The following is a 22,400-nucleotide window of genomic DNA, read 5'->3' on the forward strand; positions in this document are numbered from 1 at the left end:
TCTGCTTACCCTTCCGGAGCACCTGAGATCACCCCCAGGTTTTGGTGGGGTTCGTGTTGCTTAGTCTTTAGTTTTCTATGTTGTGGCATCTGTACTATTATTTGTCTGTTTGTCTGTTTATTTTTGGCCATGGCGTTGTCAGTTTGTTTTCGATCTATGAGTTTGACTGTCCCTCTGGTATCTTTCGTCCCTCTTTTTGGCTTTCCAGAATGTTAGTAATTTTAAAAATATTCAAAAGTCTTTGGTTTAATTGATCTTCTAGTTTTTGTTTGATGACGCATTGATTAGGAGGCAGTGTCTGCACCATGCAGCCACTCAACCATTTTGTATAGCAAATCTAACCGTTGACATTTTATTCTAGTCTCCAACGTTGAAACAGCTGCTCACTCCTTGCACAAATAAATAGCAGTTTCCCCCCGTCATGTAGCCTTTATTGTCAATATTAATGTTATGCATTATGCTTTGAAATGTCGTTAAAATCATTAATTTTTCCAGAATATAGCACATTCTAATTGTTACAAATGTAATACACTCTCTCATGACAAACATAGCAGTTATTTCATATTAAACTTGAGAGATACCCATTATAGATAGACTTGTTAAAACAATCATATGTGTACTGGTAAAGACTTGAACACACCATGGCTTATCTCATGGCACTCATATATACCTTTTTACAGTAAAAGTTTCGAAACTTGAAATACAATAATTTAATTTGTTTTTATCTGGAACAAAGAAGATTTAAATTTTAATAAATATTACGTCTGTACAAGTTAGTATAGAAAGTCCCTGGTCTGCATGTCTGTATCTAAATAAAATTTTCCAGTGTGAATTAAGAAATAGAGTTATCCCTCTTTGTACTACTTTTGAAAGAAAGTAAAAGTATAAATGTTTTTAAAACAAAAATGTTAAGCTTAATTCTTGAAAATACAATTCGCAGTTAACAATTTTACTATAAATACACTTTTTAATATTTTCTTTATGTCCATTGTAGAATCATTTGATAAATTATTTTTTTAATGGTCCTCAGATAGATTTTAGAGATGAGCGATCTAAACCAATGAAAACTGTTCTAACAAAAGAATGTCGGTTGGATTAACAACCGGAAGTGGGTTAGTGGACACTGTCCAAATTCAGACTTAGAAATGGACTAGGCAAATAATTACATCTTTCAGATGAGTGACCAAACATTCACGACCGAATCTCCCGTCTTACATGTCGTGGTTATTGGATTTCACCACAAAAAGGGTTGTCAGGTATTTGTAGTGTAATGATAACAGTGAGAATGGAAGGCGTTACTGTTTATGTTTGAGGACACAGATATCATAATTTCTCGAGAGTTTAGAAGGAAGGATTACCTTAATGTCTGTTGCAGTTCCCTTTCGTTCTTCATGATCCAATGTTTTCCAATGATTTTTTTACACTTTGTAAAACCACCCTTCGTCTTTAGAACAGATTAATCAATTTGAGTTTCTATATTTACTACAACTGGTATTGGGTCCGTTCGCTCCCTGAACATGTTCGCCCCTTGGTTTGTTCTCACCTTGTATTTATTCGAAAATACAGGTTGAAGTATATATGTTTTTTAGATGTATATATCCAAATATTTATATTTTCATGAATAAATTCGTGAATTTTCTAAATGAAATTTTTTTATCAGATGATAAATTTTTTAATGTTAATTATGTATGATTAATGTTAATTGGTATTTTAAAAGCTAATTTGGTATTATTGTTATAAATGTGTTTGTAAATCATGATTGTTGTTATAACTGTAGCTTTGGTCACAGTGTAGTTACCCCACCATGACAATATCTATTATTCATTTCGTCAAAATAATTAAAAAAAAACACTATAAAGAAAATCGGTTTACGCTTTTAGGATGTCCCTTTATTTTAAAACAATAAAACAAACTTATTATCTTTATATTATAGCAATATTTGCGACTCATTTCACAAAAAATCTTAAGAGAAAAAACCTTTGAAATCCTCTTTTGGTTTGTTGTCTCAGTGACGAAAACCCCATTTCACATTAATACCGGTTTCGTATCTTTTAATTGGTCTCCTTTCTCTTATGTTTTGTCCATTATATTTACATTTGTCATTCTACTTTTTATAATAGCATAAACATTGTAAATGCAAGATATACTAACTAAAAACGATAAAAAAATTATTCAAAACAAAGCCTTTAAAGAGGGTGCGAACATGATTTTGGGCAAATGGACCCAGATTGACTACAACTAGCCTCAATTTGGGCTAGTTAAACTGGTGACATTTTGAATTAATCTGGATCTTGATATGGTACATGTACAATGACACATGCAATGGACATAATTACACCGAGCATCTGTTAGCTATAGGTAGGGATGGATTAATCTAATATAATCGTCCTGAATATGCATGAAATATTTGCCACTGGACGTTAAGCAACCAACAATCAATCAATCAATCTAATATAAACCCCCGCCATAGGCCATGGAAAAATGATGGCTTCCCCTTACATGAGAAATTTTGAAGGGTACCACGATTTCAAATAGCTACATGTATCATGGTTAAAATCTAGAAAATCATGTGGTTTCTCTACTCAAACATGTCAAACTCTAAACTAAAGAAAAAAAATTAAAAGAATTTGTGTACCTCGAATAACTTGTGTATGTATCCTCACTATCCTGTAGCAAAATATTGATGTGCTATACATGTAGGTATGCCAATTCGAGAGTGGACATACAATTTTATTGTTTATTCAAATGTCATAATTATACATGTATAAGTATCCAAATCTATGTTAGAGTAGAGAAGAAATACTAAACAGCTAAGTCTAAGTAGATTTATAGATATCAAATCATATGGTCAATACATATATATATATATACAGTTTGAGGAGACTCAGAGGAATATTCCTGTTGACTTTCAAAGTCATAAAGGTCAAATTAGGATTGAGGTTAAACATTAATATTGCAGATGCCCTTTGGACAAAACAGCTCATTTATTATATTTAAACCACTTTGTTTATGCATATGTTGTTAAAAAGTATAGACAATGTTTATGGAAATTTCAACATGATCATGATGATAACATTTTCAATATTCATCTCCCATGACTCCCAAGTACTTTCATGTTTGATAGATGAATACAGTGTTAGTATGATGTAAAAGAAAGACAAGGCAGATACATGTAATTATTTCTGGACTAATAATATACAACTAAACAATGTACACATACATAAATATGCTCTTAAAATGACATTCTATGAGAAATTAAGGAAAAGAACTTTATAAAAATCAGTTATATATATTGGTTGGGGGTTTACAAAATGCTGTTTAGTGATCTGTAGATAGAATGTTCCAATTGGATAAAGCACAATTACCTGTAACTACTTTCAATATTGTACAATGTTGTAGGTGGAGTTTTCTTATCCTCCTCTGATAGAAGGGAACCCAGTTGACAGTAACCAGGTACCAGAAGAATGGAAACATTTACCTTCCCTTGGCGTGCCAGATGGGGCCCACAATTACACTAAAGGTTTGGTCCTTCTTGCTATTTTGGATTCAGTTCTTGTGTTGATACATTTTAACATCTTGATAAAATTATAAGATGAAAACTAAATTTAAGATTGATAAATAGAAAATGTTAGAAACCACTGAAATAAAATTTACACTAATTTAAAGTTTGATTAATTTAAACTTTTTAAACCCCTTAGAAATACAATTTTCAGATGTAAACTAAATTAAAGTTTGATATTATAATTTAAGCTGGTAGAAACCCTTAAAAAATATAAATATATTGTTCATATCAAAAGAAATATACATATTAAGTCAACTACATTTTTGTATGAGTCAATGAGACATGCCAATTGTGACTTTTAAGAATTGGTCTGCATTTTAGATATTTTAAAAATTAGGTTAAGATCATATCATTTGTGTCAGAAGAGAAATCTAAAGTAAAATGAAGAATGCAAACTTAGTTGGGTCACCTTTTTTACCATAAATTTGCCACAGATCAATATACAGGGAAACACTATTGGGTGATAACCTATTTTTAAACTCGTCTGCATAAAAGTGGTCTTCAGTGAACAAACTAAACTGTTGAAATTAGTGAAGAAGTTCAAACTTGAAATTAAAAAAAATCAACTGAAAATCTTCATTAGTCATGTTAGTCTTCAAAAGTAATTATAAGAAAAATTGTGTACATAAAAAAAAATCATAGAGGCTTGAAATGTTTTGAATAATCACAATTAGGTATCTTATTTTTAATTTTGTATTTTAGACACTATATTCTTCCATCTGCCTTCAAGACAAGAGAAACATAAGACAGTATATGGAGTGGCTTGTTACAGACAGATTGATACTAAGGTATGAATATGTTATATGGAGTGGCTTGTTACAGACAGATTGATACTAAGGTATGAATATGTTATATGGAGTGGCTTGTTACAGACAGATTGATACTAAGGTATGACTATGTTATATGGAGTGGCCTGTTACAGACAGATTGATACTAAGGTATGACTATGTTATATGGAGTGGCCTGTTACAGACAGATTGATACTAAGGTATGAATATGTTATATGGAGTGGCTTGTTACAGACAGATTGATACTAAGGTATGAATATGTTATATGGAGTGGCTTGTTACAGACAGATTGATACTAAGGTATGAATATGTTATATGGAGTGGCTTATTACAGACAGATTGATACTAAGGTATGACTACAGTGTTCCAGCTAAGTCGTTTTCACAGGGCGGTCCGCCCGCCCTTTCCCGAGTGCCGCCCTGTGCCCTTTTTCTGACGCCCTGTGCCCTTTTTAAGACGCCCTGCCCTTTTTCGTAAGTCCATGCCTTTATTGCCGAAATATTTTGATGAAAATACAATTATTCTACCTGTCATCATATTTATGACAAGTTTATGACCCACAGCTAATTAACATTTACAGCAGGTGTAATAAGTTGTGATTACAGTTAATCCGCTTATCGACATCGGATGGGTCATTAATCCGTTAATTAAACTTCATAATTGACCATTGTAATAATTTTTTCTCATTAAATTCGGTCAGTCAGCATTTCAAATTCAATATTTCTCAAAAGATGACAATTTGCGTTTGATGTATCCGTAGATTGTCTGTTGTTTATATGTCAAAGATTTTTTTTTAAAGTGACTGCTTTGTTTACATTTGTTGAAAGCCATGTGCTTTTTTGGCGGGAAAATTCGGAAAACCCTTTTAACAAGAAACAGTTACATTAATATATTTCATTGTTATTTATTTATAGACAGTAAGATTTTCATTTTGATTAACTGCTAAGATTATTTCATTAAAAATGAATACTTTCTTGGTGAAACTGATAATACTTTAATACTCTACATCTAGGGAGAGGGGGGGGGGGGGCATTTTTTATATATAATATTACAAATATAAGTTTAACAGTCTGAAAAGACATGGTTAAACACTGGGCTACATGTATTAGGCATTTCAAACATATATTATTGCCTTTATAAGAACATTCAAGACTATTGATAAGTATGTACCTCAGTACCTGTAGTAAAAATACCCTGGTAGGGCCTTAAAATTTCTACTGGACCCTTGGAAAAAAGTTTTGGGATCCAGGTTGGCCCCTGGAGAAAATGTAAGGAATTGTTCCTGACTGTATTGCAGATCTAGTGTATTATATATATATTTTAACTGACATGTACAATTCATTTCACTAATGAAATAAAAATAATTCTACAAAATGCTGCTGCGCTCTGCATTGCAACTTAACCTTAGACCTACATGTACCATGCATCAAAAATGTTCTAGGGAAGACTGAGCTAGTAATATACGTCCTTGCATGGTCCCTTTAATGCTGTTGACTAAACCCCCTCAAAACTCCTAGCTGAAACCCCTGCTGTTAACATAAGACAATGTTTGACATGCCCTTTTTTAAATATCAATCATCGTGCTTAAGTGCCCTTTTCATGATTGGCTCCCTGCCCTTTTAAAATCCTAGCTGGAACACTGGACTATGGTAACAATATTTTTCCTTAGATGGCTGTGAAAAAAACAACATTTATTTATTAAAAGTATATAAATGAAATAAGTTGCATTATACAATGTTGTATCTACAATTTATATAATGTCAATTGTAAAACTAATAACGAGACAGACTGAATTAATGAAGAAAAGTGTTACAGTAAACAATTATTCAAGTCATAGATTGATTGATTGATTGGTGTTTAACACCACTTTCAACACTATTGTGCTATTTCGTGGCGGTCAGTTTTTATTGGTGGAGGAAGCCGGAGTGCCCGAAGAGAATCACCTACCTTTGGTAGGAAAACTGACAATCCTAGTCAATTAAGATTGGAGTCGAGTGTACCTGCCCCGTGCGGGATTCGAACTCACAACCTCAGTGTTGACTGGCTAGTGATACAGTAGTTTGACTACTTAGACCACTCGGCCACCAAGGCCCCTTCAAGTCATAGAGGGGAAACCTTTATATTTGATTATGATTTTTGGTGAAAACAGGTCATAAGAACATTTCACTTTCCTTTTTTCAAAGTTTTCGTCTCACCTGCAATTAATTTCACTTATGTGATTGTAATGTGTGACTGTGACAACATTAATTATTTCAATAAAACTTTATATTTCAAATATAGACAGTCTAGATAACCAATATTATGATTATAGGTACCAGTTATTCTGAAATTTCTGACTTTCATATGACCGTTGTCCTCTACCTGTAGTAGATAATTCGTTCAATTTCTATTAACAAGTGAAATGGATCTGTCTGTAGAATGTTGTTCACCTTACCTTTATCATGTGTTCATTGAAATATTATGGGTTTTATTTTGGTGAAGAGGCTATTCTTTTTATTGGGGGATAAGCAGGCCTATTTGTGTCTTAACATTTAAGTTAATGACACTATGATTGTTTTTGTGAAAATTTATCATGAATGAATAGTTTTCAAATAAGCATTGGTCAGTAGGTCAAATAAATTTTGTATTATTTTTGTAAAAGGAGACAGATTTGTAAAAGCAAATTGCTTGTTTCTGAATCCTTAATATTATTTCATTTGTATAATATTGTTTAATGTTGATTTATCTGAATAAATATTGTTTAAACTAAATTTTGGTATTTTGATGCCTATTGTACTATATGCAAATGCATTGTTTCTTAGTGCATTTGATAACACACAGAAAATAACCTCTTATATGGTCTGTATTTACTACTGAGATGTAGAAATATTCAGAATAAAAACCATAACAACAAAAAAAACATTCTTTATCCTTTCATTTATTAGTATAGATAATTTAGAACCTAAATCGACTTTTGGAGAAATTCATCTTATTGTTTACAATTTTGATACTGGATAAATTTATTTCCAGGATCTTGTTAACAAATCATCTGATGTGACAAGAAGTTCAGTTCAAAAGAGTGTGTGTGTTCTCAGTAAATTGGTAAGTTTGCAGTACACGTATGTGTGTTTTTTTATATGTACAAAAATATAAATTGGTAAGTGTACAGAACAGAGTTGTTTCGATGTATTATCCCAATATCCATTTTTTGCTTTGACATTTTTATGCCCCTGCCGAAGCGGAGGGGACATAAAGTTTTACCCTTGTCCGTCTGTCCGTCCGTATGTCCCAAAGTTGGTTTCCGTTCTCTAACTTTAGTTTGTCTCAACCAAATGTTATGAAACTTATACACAATGCTTATTACTACATAATACAGATCAAGTTTGAAATTTGGGTGGCGTCACTTTTACCGTTCTCGAGTTATGTCCCTTTATAAACATAAAAAATGCTGAATTTTTCGTTTCCATTCTCTAACTTTAGTATGCCTCATCCAAATGTTATGAAACTTATACACAATGCTTATTACCACAAAATACAGGTCAAGTTTGAATTTTGGTGTTGTCACTTTTACCATAGTAGAGTTATGTCTGTTTGCAAATGGAAAAATTGATGAATGTTTTTGTTTCTGTTCTGTAACTTTAGTTTGCCTCAACCAAATGTTATGAACAATACTTATTACCACAAAACTCAGATCAAGTACAAATTTGGGTAGCGTCACTTTTACCGTTATTCAATTATGTCCCTTTACAACTTTATATGATATGCAAGCAGGGGTATCATCTGTGTCCCATGGACACATTCCCCATTTATTAACCTGTATTTTGATGTAGCTTAATTCCAGTTTGACCATATTTGGTTATATAGAGTGATAAAGACTTGTATGAAATAATTTGTACTTGCACGCCCAACTGTGAAAGCAGGCCTAGGAACAACTTGACTCTGTCCATCATTCTGTCAATCAATCTGAAAGACCTTGAGTAGAAAACTTTCTTCAAAGATTTCTTGGCTTCTATGAAAGGGAATAACTATATATTTGGTATGCCACATTGAGATGTTGAGGTTTAGTGTGTAACAGATCAACCATGCAGCTACTTCCTGTTTGCTGTTAGTTTGAACATCTTTATACAAAGAATATTTTGTCAAACTTTTCTTGACTTTGAGGGAAGCAAATAATTTAATATGTGGTCGGAAAATTGATAATGTTCAGTTGTAACGTGTAAGAAAATTTTACTTCTGCTGTGCAGCAACTTCTTGTTTGCAGATAGTTTTAAAATTTTACAACACATTGTATAAGGAACTATTTTTTTAAATGAAGAAATAAATTCTCTGGTTGGACAAACTGGTTTGCTGCTAATGAAATCCTACATGAGCATTTTCTTTAAATATTAAGATTCTGTAAACTTTTTCTGAAGTATAAATTGTTGTGCCAAATTAATCGTTATATTCAAACATTGTCATCCTTAACATTACATCAACGTAAGTAATGTATTGGAGTACAATTGAACATAGTTTTAGAAATTATCTTTATTCCAATCAATTGCATGTAGAAACCCAGGTCCAGACCCTGTTTTGCTTTTGTTAGATAAAGTAAATGGAAAAGGAAATGAAACCAAACCAAACAACATGAGTTTGATTAAAACATACATCTCATGTCATTGAAGTTGTCATAATGGAAACAAGATAAAACAACTCAAAGGAGACAGCCATGGTTAGGTATATACATGAGTCAAATTTATTTAACCTCATGTACTAAGCAGTCAGATTAGGAATTTGGTTTTCAGCAAGAATTGAGATTTCAGCAGTTTCTTTCCACTTGTAAAAAAACATTTAAGGATAATTAGGTGATAGAACAGATTTCCATACTGAAATAGTTTGCATCATTCATGTCATTAGTAAATTAAAAAAAAAAAATTATATTTGTTTTAGCCTCTCTTTGGATTGATACAAACCAAGTTAGAACTAATTACACATGCATACTTTGATGAGAAGGATTTCAGTAAAGTGGAGTTGTTAGAGGAGACCTACAAAAATCTTACTACCTCATTAAGTGACAGCTTGAAAGAAGGATCACATATGTGTTTAGGTAAGATAAAGCTCATTACATTAGGCATGGAGGAGGATTTCCTTTGTATTGAAGTAAGAAACATTTGAAAACCATACTCTACATTTAATGACAATATGAAAGGGATCCTCATAACAGATAAAAATATGATAAAGAAATCTAGTTGGTTTTTAGATAGTTTTAGAGGAGGCAAAATATTCTTCTTTTCCAGGCACTCTGGCTTCCTCCACCAATAAAAACTTTCTACCATGAAATAGCACAATAGTGCTGAAAGTGGCGTTAAATACCAATCAGTCAATCAATCTTTTTAGAAAAATTTCACTGCAACTCTGGATTTTGATAATATCTATTCAGATATGCCAGTCAGTGTGTAATAAAACAGACAAGGCACCTGAATTATAGATATAAAAAAAAAACATGAAAAAATACCAAAAATACTGCACAGTACAACAAACCACATCAACCAAAACAACCAACTCCTATGAACACATACAAACAATTATACCTCAAGCTACAAAGTAGTGAGAACATACAGTTTTAACCCTCCTCTATCAGTCCAACCGTTAGCCATCTTTGTTTCCAGATGCTAGATCAAATACTTTGTATTGTACCACAACCTTACTTTGATATATGGTCACATATAATGAGAGAAGGATGCCTATTGATATAGTGGTCATTGACTCATTGTGTCTCAAGTCAATTCAAGGTCAAAGGTAAAAAAAATAGAACAAAATTTGTGCAGAAACGTGGTCTGCTGATGCGAAAACAATTTTATTTTATCATATTGCAACCTTACATGGATATAGTGAAATATAAAGAGTAAGATCCTTATTGATTTTGAGGTCGCTACATAGAAGTTCAAGGTCATTAGTACTAAAAATAGACCAAAATTTGTGTGGAAAGTGGTTTCATGATGCTTAGATTACTTGACATCAGGTTGCAACCTTACTTGAATATGTGGTGTAGGTGTACTGAGAGGAAGATCCCTATTGATTTGAAATCTCTCAGTTTAAGATCAAGGTCATAGTTGCTGGATTTTTGTTTTACAATAACTGTGGTTAAACATCCAAGTTGACAGCCTTAATAGAAGTTATGATGATGTGATATTTCTGGTTTTTATGCCCCGCCGTAGCAGATTAAGCTTTACCCTTGTCCGTCTGTACGTACGTCACAAAGTTGGTTTCCGTTCTCTAACTTTAGTTTGCCTCAACCAAATGTTATGAAACTTATTCACAATGCTTATTACCACAAAACACAGATCAAGCTTGAATTTTGGTGGCGTCACTTTAACCGTTCTAGAGTTATGTCCCTTTACAAATGGAAAAATTGATGAATTTTTCGTTTCCGTTTTTTAACTTTAGTTTGCCTCAACCAAATGTTATGAAACTTATACACAATGCTTATTTCCACAAAACACAGCTCAAGCTTGAATTTTGGTGGCGTCACTTAAACGGTTCTAGAGTTATGCCCCTTTACAAATGGAAAAATTACTGAATTTTTCGTTTCCGTTCTCTAACTTTAGTTTTCCTCAACCAAATGTTTTGAAACTTATACACAATGCTTATTACCACAAAATACAGATCAAGTTTGAATTTTGGTGGTGTCACTTTAACTGTTCTACAGTTTATGCCCCTTCACTAATGTGAAAATTGCTGAATTTTTTGTTTCCGTTCTCTTACTTAAATTAGCCTCAACCAAATGTTATGATACTTATACACAATGCTTATTACTACAAAATACAGATCATGTTTGAATTTTGGTGGTGTCACTTTTACTGTTCTAGAGTTATGCCCCTTTACAAAGGGAAAATTGCTGAATTTTTTTGTTTCCGTTCTCTAACTTAAGTTTGCATCAACCAAATGTTATGAAACTTATACACAATACTTATTACCACAAAACTCAGATCATTTACAAATTTGGGTAGAGTCACTTTTACCATTCTTCAGTTATCAGGGGTTCAAATTAGCGGTGGTCTGAGGTCGGTGACCTTCCATTTACGAGTTCGGACCTTTCCATTGGTAGTTAGGTACACCCAATGGCCTTTTGTATTTTTGCAGGTTAAAAAGTTACAAAAGCATTTTGTAATCAAGAATAAAAATAATCTTGAAATATGCAACTTTACTGAAAGGAAACTTATGTATTTGCTTAAATTCTTCACAATTGATTTGCTGTGTAGTCATGTGACCGGTAGCCGTACAAGATCCCGGGAAACTCGAGAATATAATATTAAAACATTACCAGTAAACGGTATGAGTCTGTTTGGTTTTTCGAGTGACCCCTTCCAAAAGAAAACCTGATGAAATAGGGGATACAAGGGGGTGATTGATGAAACAGCTTAACGCAGCCAGAAAGACAGGATCTGACTAAAGATCAAAAATAGGTCAGAAAAACGAACGTAAAATTTTCCCACAACAGTGAAAGGGAAGGTGCCCTGGTTCATTGGACGACAAAAATGAAAACTTGACCCCATAAAAAATCATGATGAAAAATAACCACCCAGCATCTATGTATCTTGCCAAAACAGTGGTTAAAAGAAACTAACCCCAAGTTTGAAAACGAAGTTGGACTGTTATCTGACACAAAGTTAGGCCAGTGTTCTTAAGCAGCAATTGAAACCAAAGCCATTATAAAGGTACAAAGTGTTATTTAACACAGCATATAGTGTTGGAAAAAGGGGAAGCCTTTTTCTGACTGAATTTATTTTAAAGATTCAGAAAAAAATGAGGTTAATGTAGTAAAATATGATGGTTGTTTTGTTATGGTAAGCATTTTCTGTTTTTATAATTTGAGTTTTCAATAAAAATTGGACTTTCTAAGAATAATGGAGGACCTTTAAGTATCTTTGGTCAAAGGTCCTGGACCTTCCATTACTTAAAGTAAATTTGAACCCCTGGTTATGTCCCTTTATAACTTTATATGATATGCAAGCGGGGGCATCATCTGTGTCCCATGGACACATTCTAATTTATTTGAAACCTGGTTCATTGGGCTATGTTAAGTTTTTCTGGTTAAGTTCATTTCTCAGGTATTATATGAAAGGACATACTATGTAGATGTGCATATCGACAGGAAATAATGATTCAATTTTTTTTCTAGGAGTTAAGCCCCTTTGAACTTATTGGCCTCAATATACTACTGCAACAGTTTGCCATCGCAACTCCTCTGAAACCACACCACAGAATTTTATGAAACTTTGTAGATAATAAGGACATACTATGTAGATGTGCATATCGACAGGAAATTATGATTCAATTTTTTTTCTAGGAGTTATGCCCCTTTGAACTTATTTGACTCAATTTACTATTGCAACAGTTTGTCATCGCAACTCCTCTGAAACCACACAACAGAATTTCATGAAACTTTGTAGTTAATGAGGACATAATATGTAAATGTGCATATCCACAAGAAAATTTTTATCAGTTGACTTTTGTAGAGTTATGAGTCTTTGAACTTAGGAATCTGGTGAGATTTTGTTTGTCCAGTGACAATGTGGGGGCGTGGGGTATGTGAGCGTGCTCACAAAGGTTCTTTAATTGGTGCATGGAATAATTGTATGATGAACATGTCTGTGTGAAGGGTTCGTCTGACCTTGGCCTCACTTTCATGGTTTGTTGGTTAACATTAATGTTCTGTTGTTAGGTTTGTTTCAGTGATACTATAAGCAATAGTTGAGATATATTTGGTGTTTGGAATGATAGTATTATGTGCATGTCTTTCGAGCAGTGGTCATCTGATCTTGACCTTATTTACATCCATTATTAATTATGAAAAGTTTATGTGATACTTGTAGTAATACCTTTATCTTAAAGACTTTCAACATAAAATCAATCATGATCGACACATTTCAGGGTGTCCACTCTTGTTAACATTATATTTCTATTTCTGGTTTTTGCTGTGTGATAGATATGTATAAGAATAGATCATTATATGTTGGGCAGTTAGAAAGATTCAGAATTACAAAACAGAATAATCACAAAAAGTAATTTACTAATACTGTTTTACAGGGATGTCTGTGAGAGATGTTGTGGTTGAATTCAAGCACAAGATTGTTGTACTGTTTAAACTAATACTATTGGAAAGACGGGTATGTTTTTTTATAACTTTTCAGAAAATTTACATTATGACTTTGGATGAATTTCTTGCCCTTGATAAGACCATTCAGAGTTAATAAGCTGGTTTTTAGGGGAATAAATATTTCATGTTTTGCATTCATTGTCTTACATTTAAAGCATTTGAAAAAAATCTTCTCCTTTGAAACCACTGTGCAATTTTTGATGCAACATAGCCACAATCATATCGCTGACCACATGCGTAGCTAGATTCTAAAGAACCAAAAGAATATACAGAAACAGTTACAATTACAAATACAAAGACATAAACATGGATGGGTTATAATATACAATCAAATTAGAAAAAAAATCATTTTATTCTGTTGTATTTATAATGGTAAAATAGTAACTAGTGCATTGCACTAAGTATATTTGTGCTAAAAATTTAAATGTGTAGAGGAAAATAAGATGGCAAACAATTTTGTAAAGTGTTAACAAGTGAATCCAAATATTTATCTCCAAAAACACAAAATGTAAAAATTTTACAATACCCAAGTGACTATGACCTAGGTAAAAGGAAGTGAGGCCATGTCAGGTTTCTTATTTGTAAATGAACCAAGCATTTCTGTTATAGAAAATTGTTTTGTCTTCTGGTACTCCCATACATAGGTATCCACTTCAGGGATTCAATCGAAATGATTCACACAGGCGTTGGTTCACCAGACGGAGTTTAATTTAAACTATACATATGTTTACACATTCTCTTTTTGGTACACCTGTCAAAAGATTTTGTAATGGTTTGTTACTTGTTAACACTTATTCCTATTTTTACAGGTATTATTTTCTGGTACACCTGTTGAAAGGTTGTGTAATAGTTTGTTATCAGTTTTATCATTATTTCCAGGTAAGCATTGTCTCAGAATTAGACACCTTTTTTCATAATTGCATGTACCTGGGCACTGACATAAGAGAAGGGAAACTTTACATTTGTGGTTAAGCTCTTTTCATGCCCCTTGCTACAATACTAGATAGGCATTACATTTCTGGTCTCTGAATCTTAAGGTAAACCTGTATTATGTTAAAGTTTTTGATTGCAGGTTATGATGAAGTTGTAATAACATCAACTTGAAACATAGTACAAATATAAAAATATGGTTTGATTGACAATGAGACAACTCTCCACCAGAGACCAAATGATGTAAAAGTTAAGAACTATAGGTCAACAATGAACAAAATCCATACTACATAGCAAGCTATGAAAGCCCTGACATGACATATATAAAACAAACAAGAAGACCAACAATCTGATTTCTGTACAAAAAAATAAACAAAAAAACAAATATCATATACAGCAACAAAGGACTGCCACTGAATTACAGGCTCCTGACATGGGACAGGCAAATATAGAATGTTGCAGTCCCCAACTCTTTCCCCCTAAGCTTGGACAGTTGTATAACTGCATAACATTAGAACAAAATATAAAATTCAGTTGAAAACTGGCTTATTTGATCAAATTGATCCAAAGCACAAAAACAACTAGCAAAACCACTAAAAACACAAAATACAGATCTGAGAGTACTCTCAGTTTATATTTAAAACTAGTTCAAAGCCAATAACAATTAATGAAAAATTTATTTATCTAAAACTAAAATATCAAACAGTACACATTCAAAGGATTTGTTGTAAAGATGTGATAATTATAAACAGATAAAAACATGATCTTGTGCAATGCCAAAATATAGGTATCAACAGAATGTAGGACAGTGCATTGTCGTTGCTGTATAGGAATAATATTCAGTTGTGTTTTAATTTGTTGATAACAAAATCAATATTTATTCTGATAAAAACAATATTCAAGGATCTAATAACAGTGTTAAATTTGTAGCTTAATGTACATTATAATATTTGAACTTTCTAGATTTAATGCCAAATTACGGTTATGACCTCAGTTCACTGTTTACATTATGATATTATGATATTTGAACTTTCTAAATTTAATGCCAAATTACAGTTATAACCTCAATTCATTGTTCAATGAACATGGAAATGTGATAGTGTGAAATCAATACATTGTCAGGTTAAATTTTATGGTTACGGTTGCTTACCATGAAGTTGTGGTCAGATCAACTTAAAAATTAGTTTACATGTTCATTTTGATATGAACTTTTAAGATTGTTTGCCAACTTATAGTTTTTTACCTGATTTCATGGTTCATCTATTAAGAAAAATGATAGTGCGAGTGGAGCATGGTGTTCAGTGATAGTGCTAGTGGAGCATGGTGTTCTATGATAGTGCGAGTGGAGCATGGTGTTCTATGATAGTGCTAGTGGAGCATGGTGTTCTATGATAGTGCGAGTGGAGCATGGTGTTCTATGGACATATTAAATTCTTGTTTAAACATCATTTTGCAATTAAAAATTAGTTTGTGAAAAGACAAATGCCTCTTATCTATAAGTCATTTGATGTATCGATTTAAGGTATGATAGAGTTTGGTTTGGAAGAGGCTGCTACATGTGGAGGAGAGAGGTTACTATCACCAACTTTACATCCAGCAATGTATGGTAGTACTGAAAGTGATGAATATCTAGAGGTACATTACCATGATGAAAAACCTGTTTTGAAAACAAGTTCAGACAGCAGTTTAAACAAACCGACCAGTGATAAAGCTGAACTAAACAGAAGTTTAAGTGTGGAACCTCAATCTCTAACTATTGATAGAGAGTGTGAAGTAGACAGAGATTCAGAAGGTTCCACTGTGGGTAGCGATTATGTCAGGGTTGAGGCAGATATCAAAGAAAGCTGTGATACCGAGGCTGAGAAATCAGTAACTGAATCTAGTGATATAAATAATTGTGATAATATAGACAATATTGAAATAGCTAAACCAGATATAAGTGGAACAAGTCCTATTGCATTTTGTAATGGTATATTAATTGGTGCTCATAATTTTGGCGAGACAAAGTTGACAGCATCCAAAACTGAAACACCACAAAAATCTATAAACAGTGACAAAGAAAAACAGCCAAAAACTCCAACTAGTGCAGATTCTGTTCAGTCTGACCCATTTATGAATATGAAGTCAATTACTCATATTGAGGCTGTGCAAACAGGGGAGATCATTATAAATAACAGTTCTGTGGTAAATATTGAGGAATATGCTGAAAAATGTGAAGAGTTTGATGAAAATGAAAAGGCATCTACCTTAGAATTATCATTGAATTTAGAAGACTTAAAGAGAAGTAATAGTATAGAGGATATAGACTCACCAGAGAGTATACAGAAAATAGACAGGGAGGATTGTTTCTCATGGGAGGAAGACTCACTTCTCCTTACTATAGATCCTAACTTAGACTCAAGTGGAGATCACTCAGAACAATTAAAAGCAGTCAATTCAGTGGCTGAAAAAAAATCAGAAGCTGATAATGAAAGTCGTAGTCAACCAATAGTAAACCCTGTTACAAAAACTAGTCAAATACAAGATGGAGAGGTTGAGAAAAAGGAAAATGTTACATTTACTGATATACCTCTGACTGAAAATAATTCTCAGTCTAAAGCTGAGGAAAAAGACAGTCCTGGCAAAAAAGCAGCTGCTCTTAGAAATAAGTTAAGTACTGCATTTGGTGGCTTTAATGTTAAAGAGAAAATCAGGAACAGAAAGGCTAACAATAACAAAATGATACCAATGCAAGATTTGAAAGTCAAAGTACCTAATATTCCAAAACTGCAGCAGGATGATTGTGGATTTCCATTGATAATATTTACCAAGGTGAGTTTTGTTGTGTTTCTTTTAATATTAACAAAAACTATATCAGAATATAGAAGTACATACATGTACTTATAATGGAAAAAAATTGAAAAACTCCCAAAAATTTGTATACCTGTTGTTCAGCATCTCAGTATTCCATATTCAAAGATTACTAATATTTATAGTAGGTGTGATTGCGAATGAGACAACTATCATCCAGAGTTCACAGGAGTGTATGTAAACAATTATAGGTCACTATACAGCATATGACTAGTTTAAGTGTACAATAGGTAAAGACATTTGATTTGCTATACTAAATGTTTTGATGTTGCTATGTCAATATCACTTTCCTCGTAAGAGCCTCTACATTTATTCTTTGATCATTGCACACGTTTGACCTTAGTTATCCGAATCAATTGTACTGATGAAAAATTTATGTGTCAATTTTACACCTTGGTTTTATTGCCTATATGTATTAAAATGTATGTCACAGTAGAATTTAAGGACCAGAAATAAGTACATGTTTAATTAGAATTTCTTTTTCCTTATTAAAATTTATTTAGATTACTTAAAATAGACCTTCAAAAAGCTCTGATATTTGATTGTATTTACAATGGACACAAGTTAATTATCTTTTCAATCCAAAGTTACATGATTGTTTACATCTTTTAAATATAGCTATAGCCGATTGATTGAAAATAATAGAAACTTATTTAAATCGTAACATAACTTAAGTGGTGGTTAAGGATAAAAGGATTCATGTAGGAAGCTGTACTTGTCAATCATTTAATTTATGACTGTAGGACATATGTCAGATATGAGATGCTGGACAATTACCATAACAAGACTTAAAATGTACTCTCCATGTATGTTCTGCTTTCAGGGTTATATATGCCATCCATATTTGTCTCTGCAGTATTATGACCTACTTAATGATGTAAATATAAGAGGATTTGTGATTGGTGCTACCAACATCCTGTTTAGACAGAAGCGCCACCTAACAGATGCTGTGGTGGAGGTAAGATGTCTAGACTAGTTGTTTTTATGTTTCTCCTACAATAAACAGGTGATGTTTTTTGTCTGTTCATCTGTCTAATACTCTGTCCATCTAGCATTTATTCTGTTTATTCTGTTCTTCCATCCAATATCAGGTTAAAGTTTTTGGTTGAGGCAGCTTACCAAAAAGTTAAGGTCATATCAACTGAAATTTAGTACACATGTTCAATATAATCATTTAAAATCATATGCCAGTTTTAATCACAAAATCCCAATTCACATATCATAAAGATGAGGTATAAAACAAGTACATTCTTAGGTTTAATACTTGAGTTAAAGTAGTTATACCCCACTGAACTGTAACAGTATAATGTTTTTGAACTGTCCGTCCATCAGTCCTGTTCTTGTCATCACAACTCCTCTGAAACCACACAACAGAATTTCATGAAACTCTGTAGATAATAAGGACATACTATGTAGATGTGCATATACAGGAAATAATAATTAAATTTATTTTTCTAGGAGTTAATAAGCCACTTTGAACTTAGAATTTTGGCCTAAAATATACTACTGTAACAATTTGTCATTGCAACTCCTCTGAAACCACACCACAGAATTTCATGAACCTTGGTAGATAATAAGGACATACTATGATTAAAATTTTTTTCTAGGAATAAAGCCAATTTGAACTTAGAATTTTGACCTAAATTTACTACTGCAACAGTTTGTCATCACAACTTCTCTGAAACCACACAACATAATTTTATAAAACTTGGTAGATATAAAGGACATCATATGTAGATGTGCATATCCACAAGAAGTTTTTATCAGTTGACTCTTGTTGGAGTTATGAGTCTTTGAATTTTGTGAGATTTTGTTTGCCCAGTGACAATGTTGGGGGATGGGGTATGTGAGCGTGCTCACAAAGGTTCTCTAATTCACCCTGAAGTTGTGGTCATATGGACTTGTCACTTAGTACACATGTTAATTATAATGTGGGAAATTTAAGTTACATGCCAAGTTACAGTTTTGACCCTGATTTCACTGTTTACAAAACATGGAAATATGACAGTGCAGGCCAGGCATCCTGTTCAATGTACACATATTCTTGTTTCATTTTATAGTAGAATTGCTTTGTTTATTAGTCCCCTACCGACGAAGTCGAAGGGGACTTTAGGTTTACACTCTGTCCGTCTGTCTGTCCGTCCATCCGTCAGTCTGGCAACTCAGCTTTCCACACTTTTTTTCTTCGTTCTTGAAGATATTGATTTGATATTTGGTATATAGTTTTATCATGACAAGTTATAGATCAAGTTCGAATTTTGTTCCGGTCTGATGATTTAGTCCAGAGTTATGGTCCATGAAAAAACTCCATAACTAATGTTAGAGTACTATGTTAAACCATATAATCTGTACAAAGGGAGATAACTCATTTTTTAAAAGACATTCTTTGGTAAATTGTTTGAGGAATTTTGTGGCAGGTTTATATGTTATTTGTATAAACTAATTTTCTGAATGCTACATGTATATATATATATATTTTTTTTATTAAGTGAAATCCTTTAATTAGATAATAATCTATTTTTATTAAGGTATATATTTCATTACATTATATTGTGTAGATAAAAGTTGTTGACATTTTATAGGGAAGTTACAAATCTATATTAGTTTGTGACAAATGAAAGAAAAAATATTTGGAACTATTAATTATATTTGATTGTAATTTGAAAATAGATATACATTGTATTACATCATATCTAATGTTAGAGTGTTATAGGTTTTCCACACTTTTTTTCATCATGCTTGAAAATATTGATTGACAATTGGTAAATAGTTTTATCATGACAAGTTACAGATCAAGTTCAAATTTTTGTTTCGGTCTGATAATTTTGTGCAGAGTAATGGTCCTTGGACTTGAAAAAATTCACTCATATATTCAGTTTTCCACACTGTTTTTAGTCATGCTTGAAGATATTGACTTGATATTTTCTTTTTGTTTACACCATGACAACATACTTGCCAACCTCTGACAATGAAAAATCATGTCATGACATGACATGACATGTCAAAAAGCATGTTAAAACGCGTGATGTAGATGCAGACTTTTTAAAATGAACATTATACAAATTTGTTAATATGAAAAAAAACAATATTCTACTGTAATTTTTTATTGCATTCAACAGTGGCCTATTTTTGCTGCTTTCAAAACAACACTACTAGGCAAATATTCAAAATAACTGCCAGTTTGGTTACATTTACATGATAACAAGGCACACAATATATCATTGAGTTCTGATCTGAATTCAGTGTAAATTTCTTTATAACTGAAAATGCTCTCTCACAGTCAAAATTGTTATTTGGCAAAACTAAAATAGCTTTAACGTTTAAATAACAAGCTTTGAAAGAATGTCATGACGTTTTTTTTTTTTTTTGCCATTGAAAATGTCATCAACGTCTGCCATTGATCCCCACAAATTATATATGTTGCTATTGTCTGGTCAAAACTGGGTTGTTCATCAGAAGACAGCTGGTACTCTGAGAACTGATTCAACAGTTCTGTGATATTCCCTTCCCATATGGCCTGTGGAAATCTGTTGGCTAGATTTGAAACTGAAAAATATTTTATAATTTTATAATTTGAATACCATTGAATGCTTTATCAAATAGTTACTTCCTCTCACACATGTTTTTATGATTGATAATGTTTGCAGATGATCCTATATAAATATGAGAGTAAAATTGGGTGCACAATGCATTGTTCGGCCCTCGATCACTTTCTTTTGATTCATTTTAACATGGACTCCAAACTTTTTTGGTACGTACACATGTATCGTTTTCTCTTAGCACTCGGCTCTTTAGATGACAGTATAGGTCCAGAAAGTGACCTCTTTCTGCTGGACATTTCCCAAAAGTGAATCGAGTTTGAGAGAAAGAAGTCACAAAATCTTAAAACCTACTTACAAACTTACCTGAAGTGAAGGGCTTTTGTTGTTCGGTCATATCGTAAATAAACAATGGCGACTCAACAATTACTTCGAAATTCTCGGTATTTATCGTCTATTAATGAAAACACCTGTGAATCGCGATCTCATTAACGACCAAAAAATCAAAACAACGAAAAAGCGTGTAATGGCGTGTAAAGTGACAAAAAGCGTGTACTCACCATGTGACAAAATTCTCGTGTGTAAACCGTCGAAAAAGCGTGCATTACATGCAAATATCATGTGAGTTGGCAACTATGCATGATGACAAGTTATAGAACAAGTTAGCATTTTGTTCCAGTATAATGAATTTTTACCCGGTAGGGGACTATGTATTGCCATGCAATACTCTCAGAATGCTTGTTAAATGTCAAAATAAGTAGGACAACTACAAAACATGTGTATGTATTGTTTCTGATTTTATTTTCATTTTCATATATATTTTCTTTTAAGTAATCTATTTGAACTCATTTGTGGACATATTTACAGTAGTTAATGATTTTTAGTCTCAAATGTCCATTTTTATCCTAAAATTTTCTGACATATCTGAATGAAAAAATGTTTAGTATTGTTAATTTATAAATGTTTATGTTATTTGAGATATTTTCCTGGTGGTAAATCCCAGCACTGTTCATACATTCCACTAGTCAATTTAGACTTATCATGTTGTACTAATTAATTGACAATATTTTATAAACATCAATTCATATCAACATGGCTGTTTTAATTCAGAATCAACTTTATAGTGGGACCTTTTCAGACTGGTTGTATACATTATTATTGGAACAGACTGGTTGATAGAAATTGATTACCAAAAATGTTATCCTCAGTTAGAACACAGTGTGTTTATCTTTGTTTTTTAATTCAGGTATCTGAAGAGAAAATAGAGTTCCATGACAAAGAGTTACAGAAAGTGTTAAACCTGACAACTGCTGATCTAAGATTTGCTGATATACTTGTTAAGGCTGTGGTCGGTGACAATGAAGATTCACTGTTTGAAACAACGGGTAATTGTTAATTTGGACTAAATCCCAATAGTTACTGGCTAGTAAGCTATAAGTCAACTATTTTCGCCATCTGTGTACACACAACATAGAGCTGTGAGTTGAACATTCTGTAACACCTTACACGCCTAGGTCAAACAATTTATTTGAATATTATGAATTCAGATATTCAATTTACAAAATGTTCATTGAGTGTCACTTGGTGTGTTTGTACATGTAGAAACATACTTGTAA

The 22,400-nt window shown here is 32.5% G+C and overlaps 1 protein-coding gene across 2 annotated transcripts in view; it reads left to right on the forward strand.

Moving 5' to 3' along the window:
• Positions 1-1,095: 1,095 nt before the first annotated feature.
• Positions 1,096-22,400, forward strand: part of LOC127728686 (late secretory pathway protein AVL9 homolog) — a 42,002-nt gene continuing 20,697 nt past the window's right edge. For both annotated transcript variants that reach the window (XR_007994317.1, XM_052236297.1), the window contains exons 1-10: positions 1,096-1,256; positions 3,400-3,520; positions 4,265-4,350; positions 7,360-7,431; positions 9,256-9,412; positions 13,396-13,475; positions 14,275-14,344; positions 15,918-17,206; positions 18,069-18,203; positions 22,031-22,169. Coding sequence is in view for 1 of the 2 variants with exons in the window: in XM_052236297.1 (XP_052092257.1) it covers positions 1,176-1,256; positions 3,400-3,520; positions 4,265-4,350; positions 7,360-7,431; positions 9,256-9,412; positions 13,396-13,475; positions 14,275-14,344; positions 15,918-17,206; positions 18,069-18,203; positions 22,031-22,169 (2,230 nt within the window). In the remaining variant the exon portion in view is untranslated. The remainder of the gene's footprint in view (positions 1,257-3,399; positions 3,521-4,264; positions 4,351-7,359; positions 7,432-9,255; positions 9,413-13,395; positions 13,476-14,274; positions 14,345-15,917; positions 17,207-18,068; positions 18,204-22,030; positions 22,170-22,400) is intronic.

Source organism: Mytilus californianus, unplaced genomic scaffold (genome assembly GCF_021869535.1).
Source record: "Mytilus californianus isolate M0D057914Y unplaced genomic scaffold, xbMytCali1.0.p SCAF_2, whole genome shotgun sequence".
NCBI lineage: Eukaryota > Metazoa > Mollusca > Bivalvia > Mytilida > Mytilidae > Mytilus > Mytilus californianus.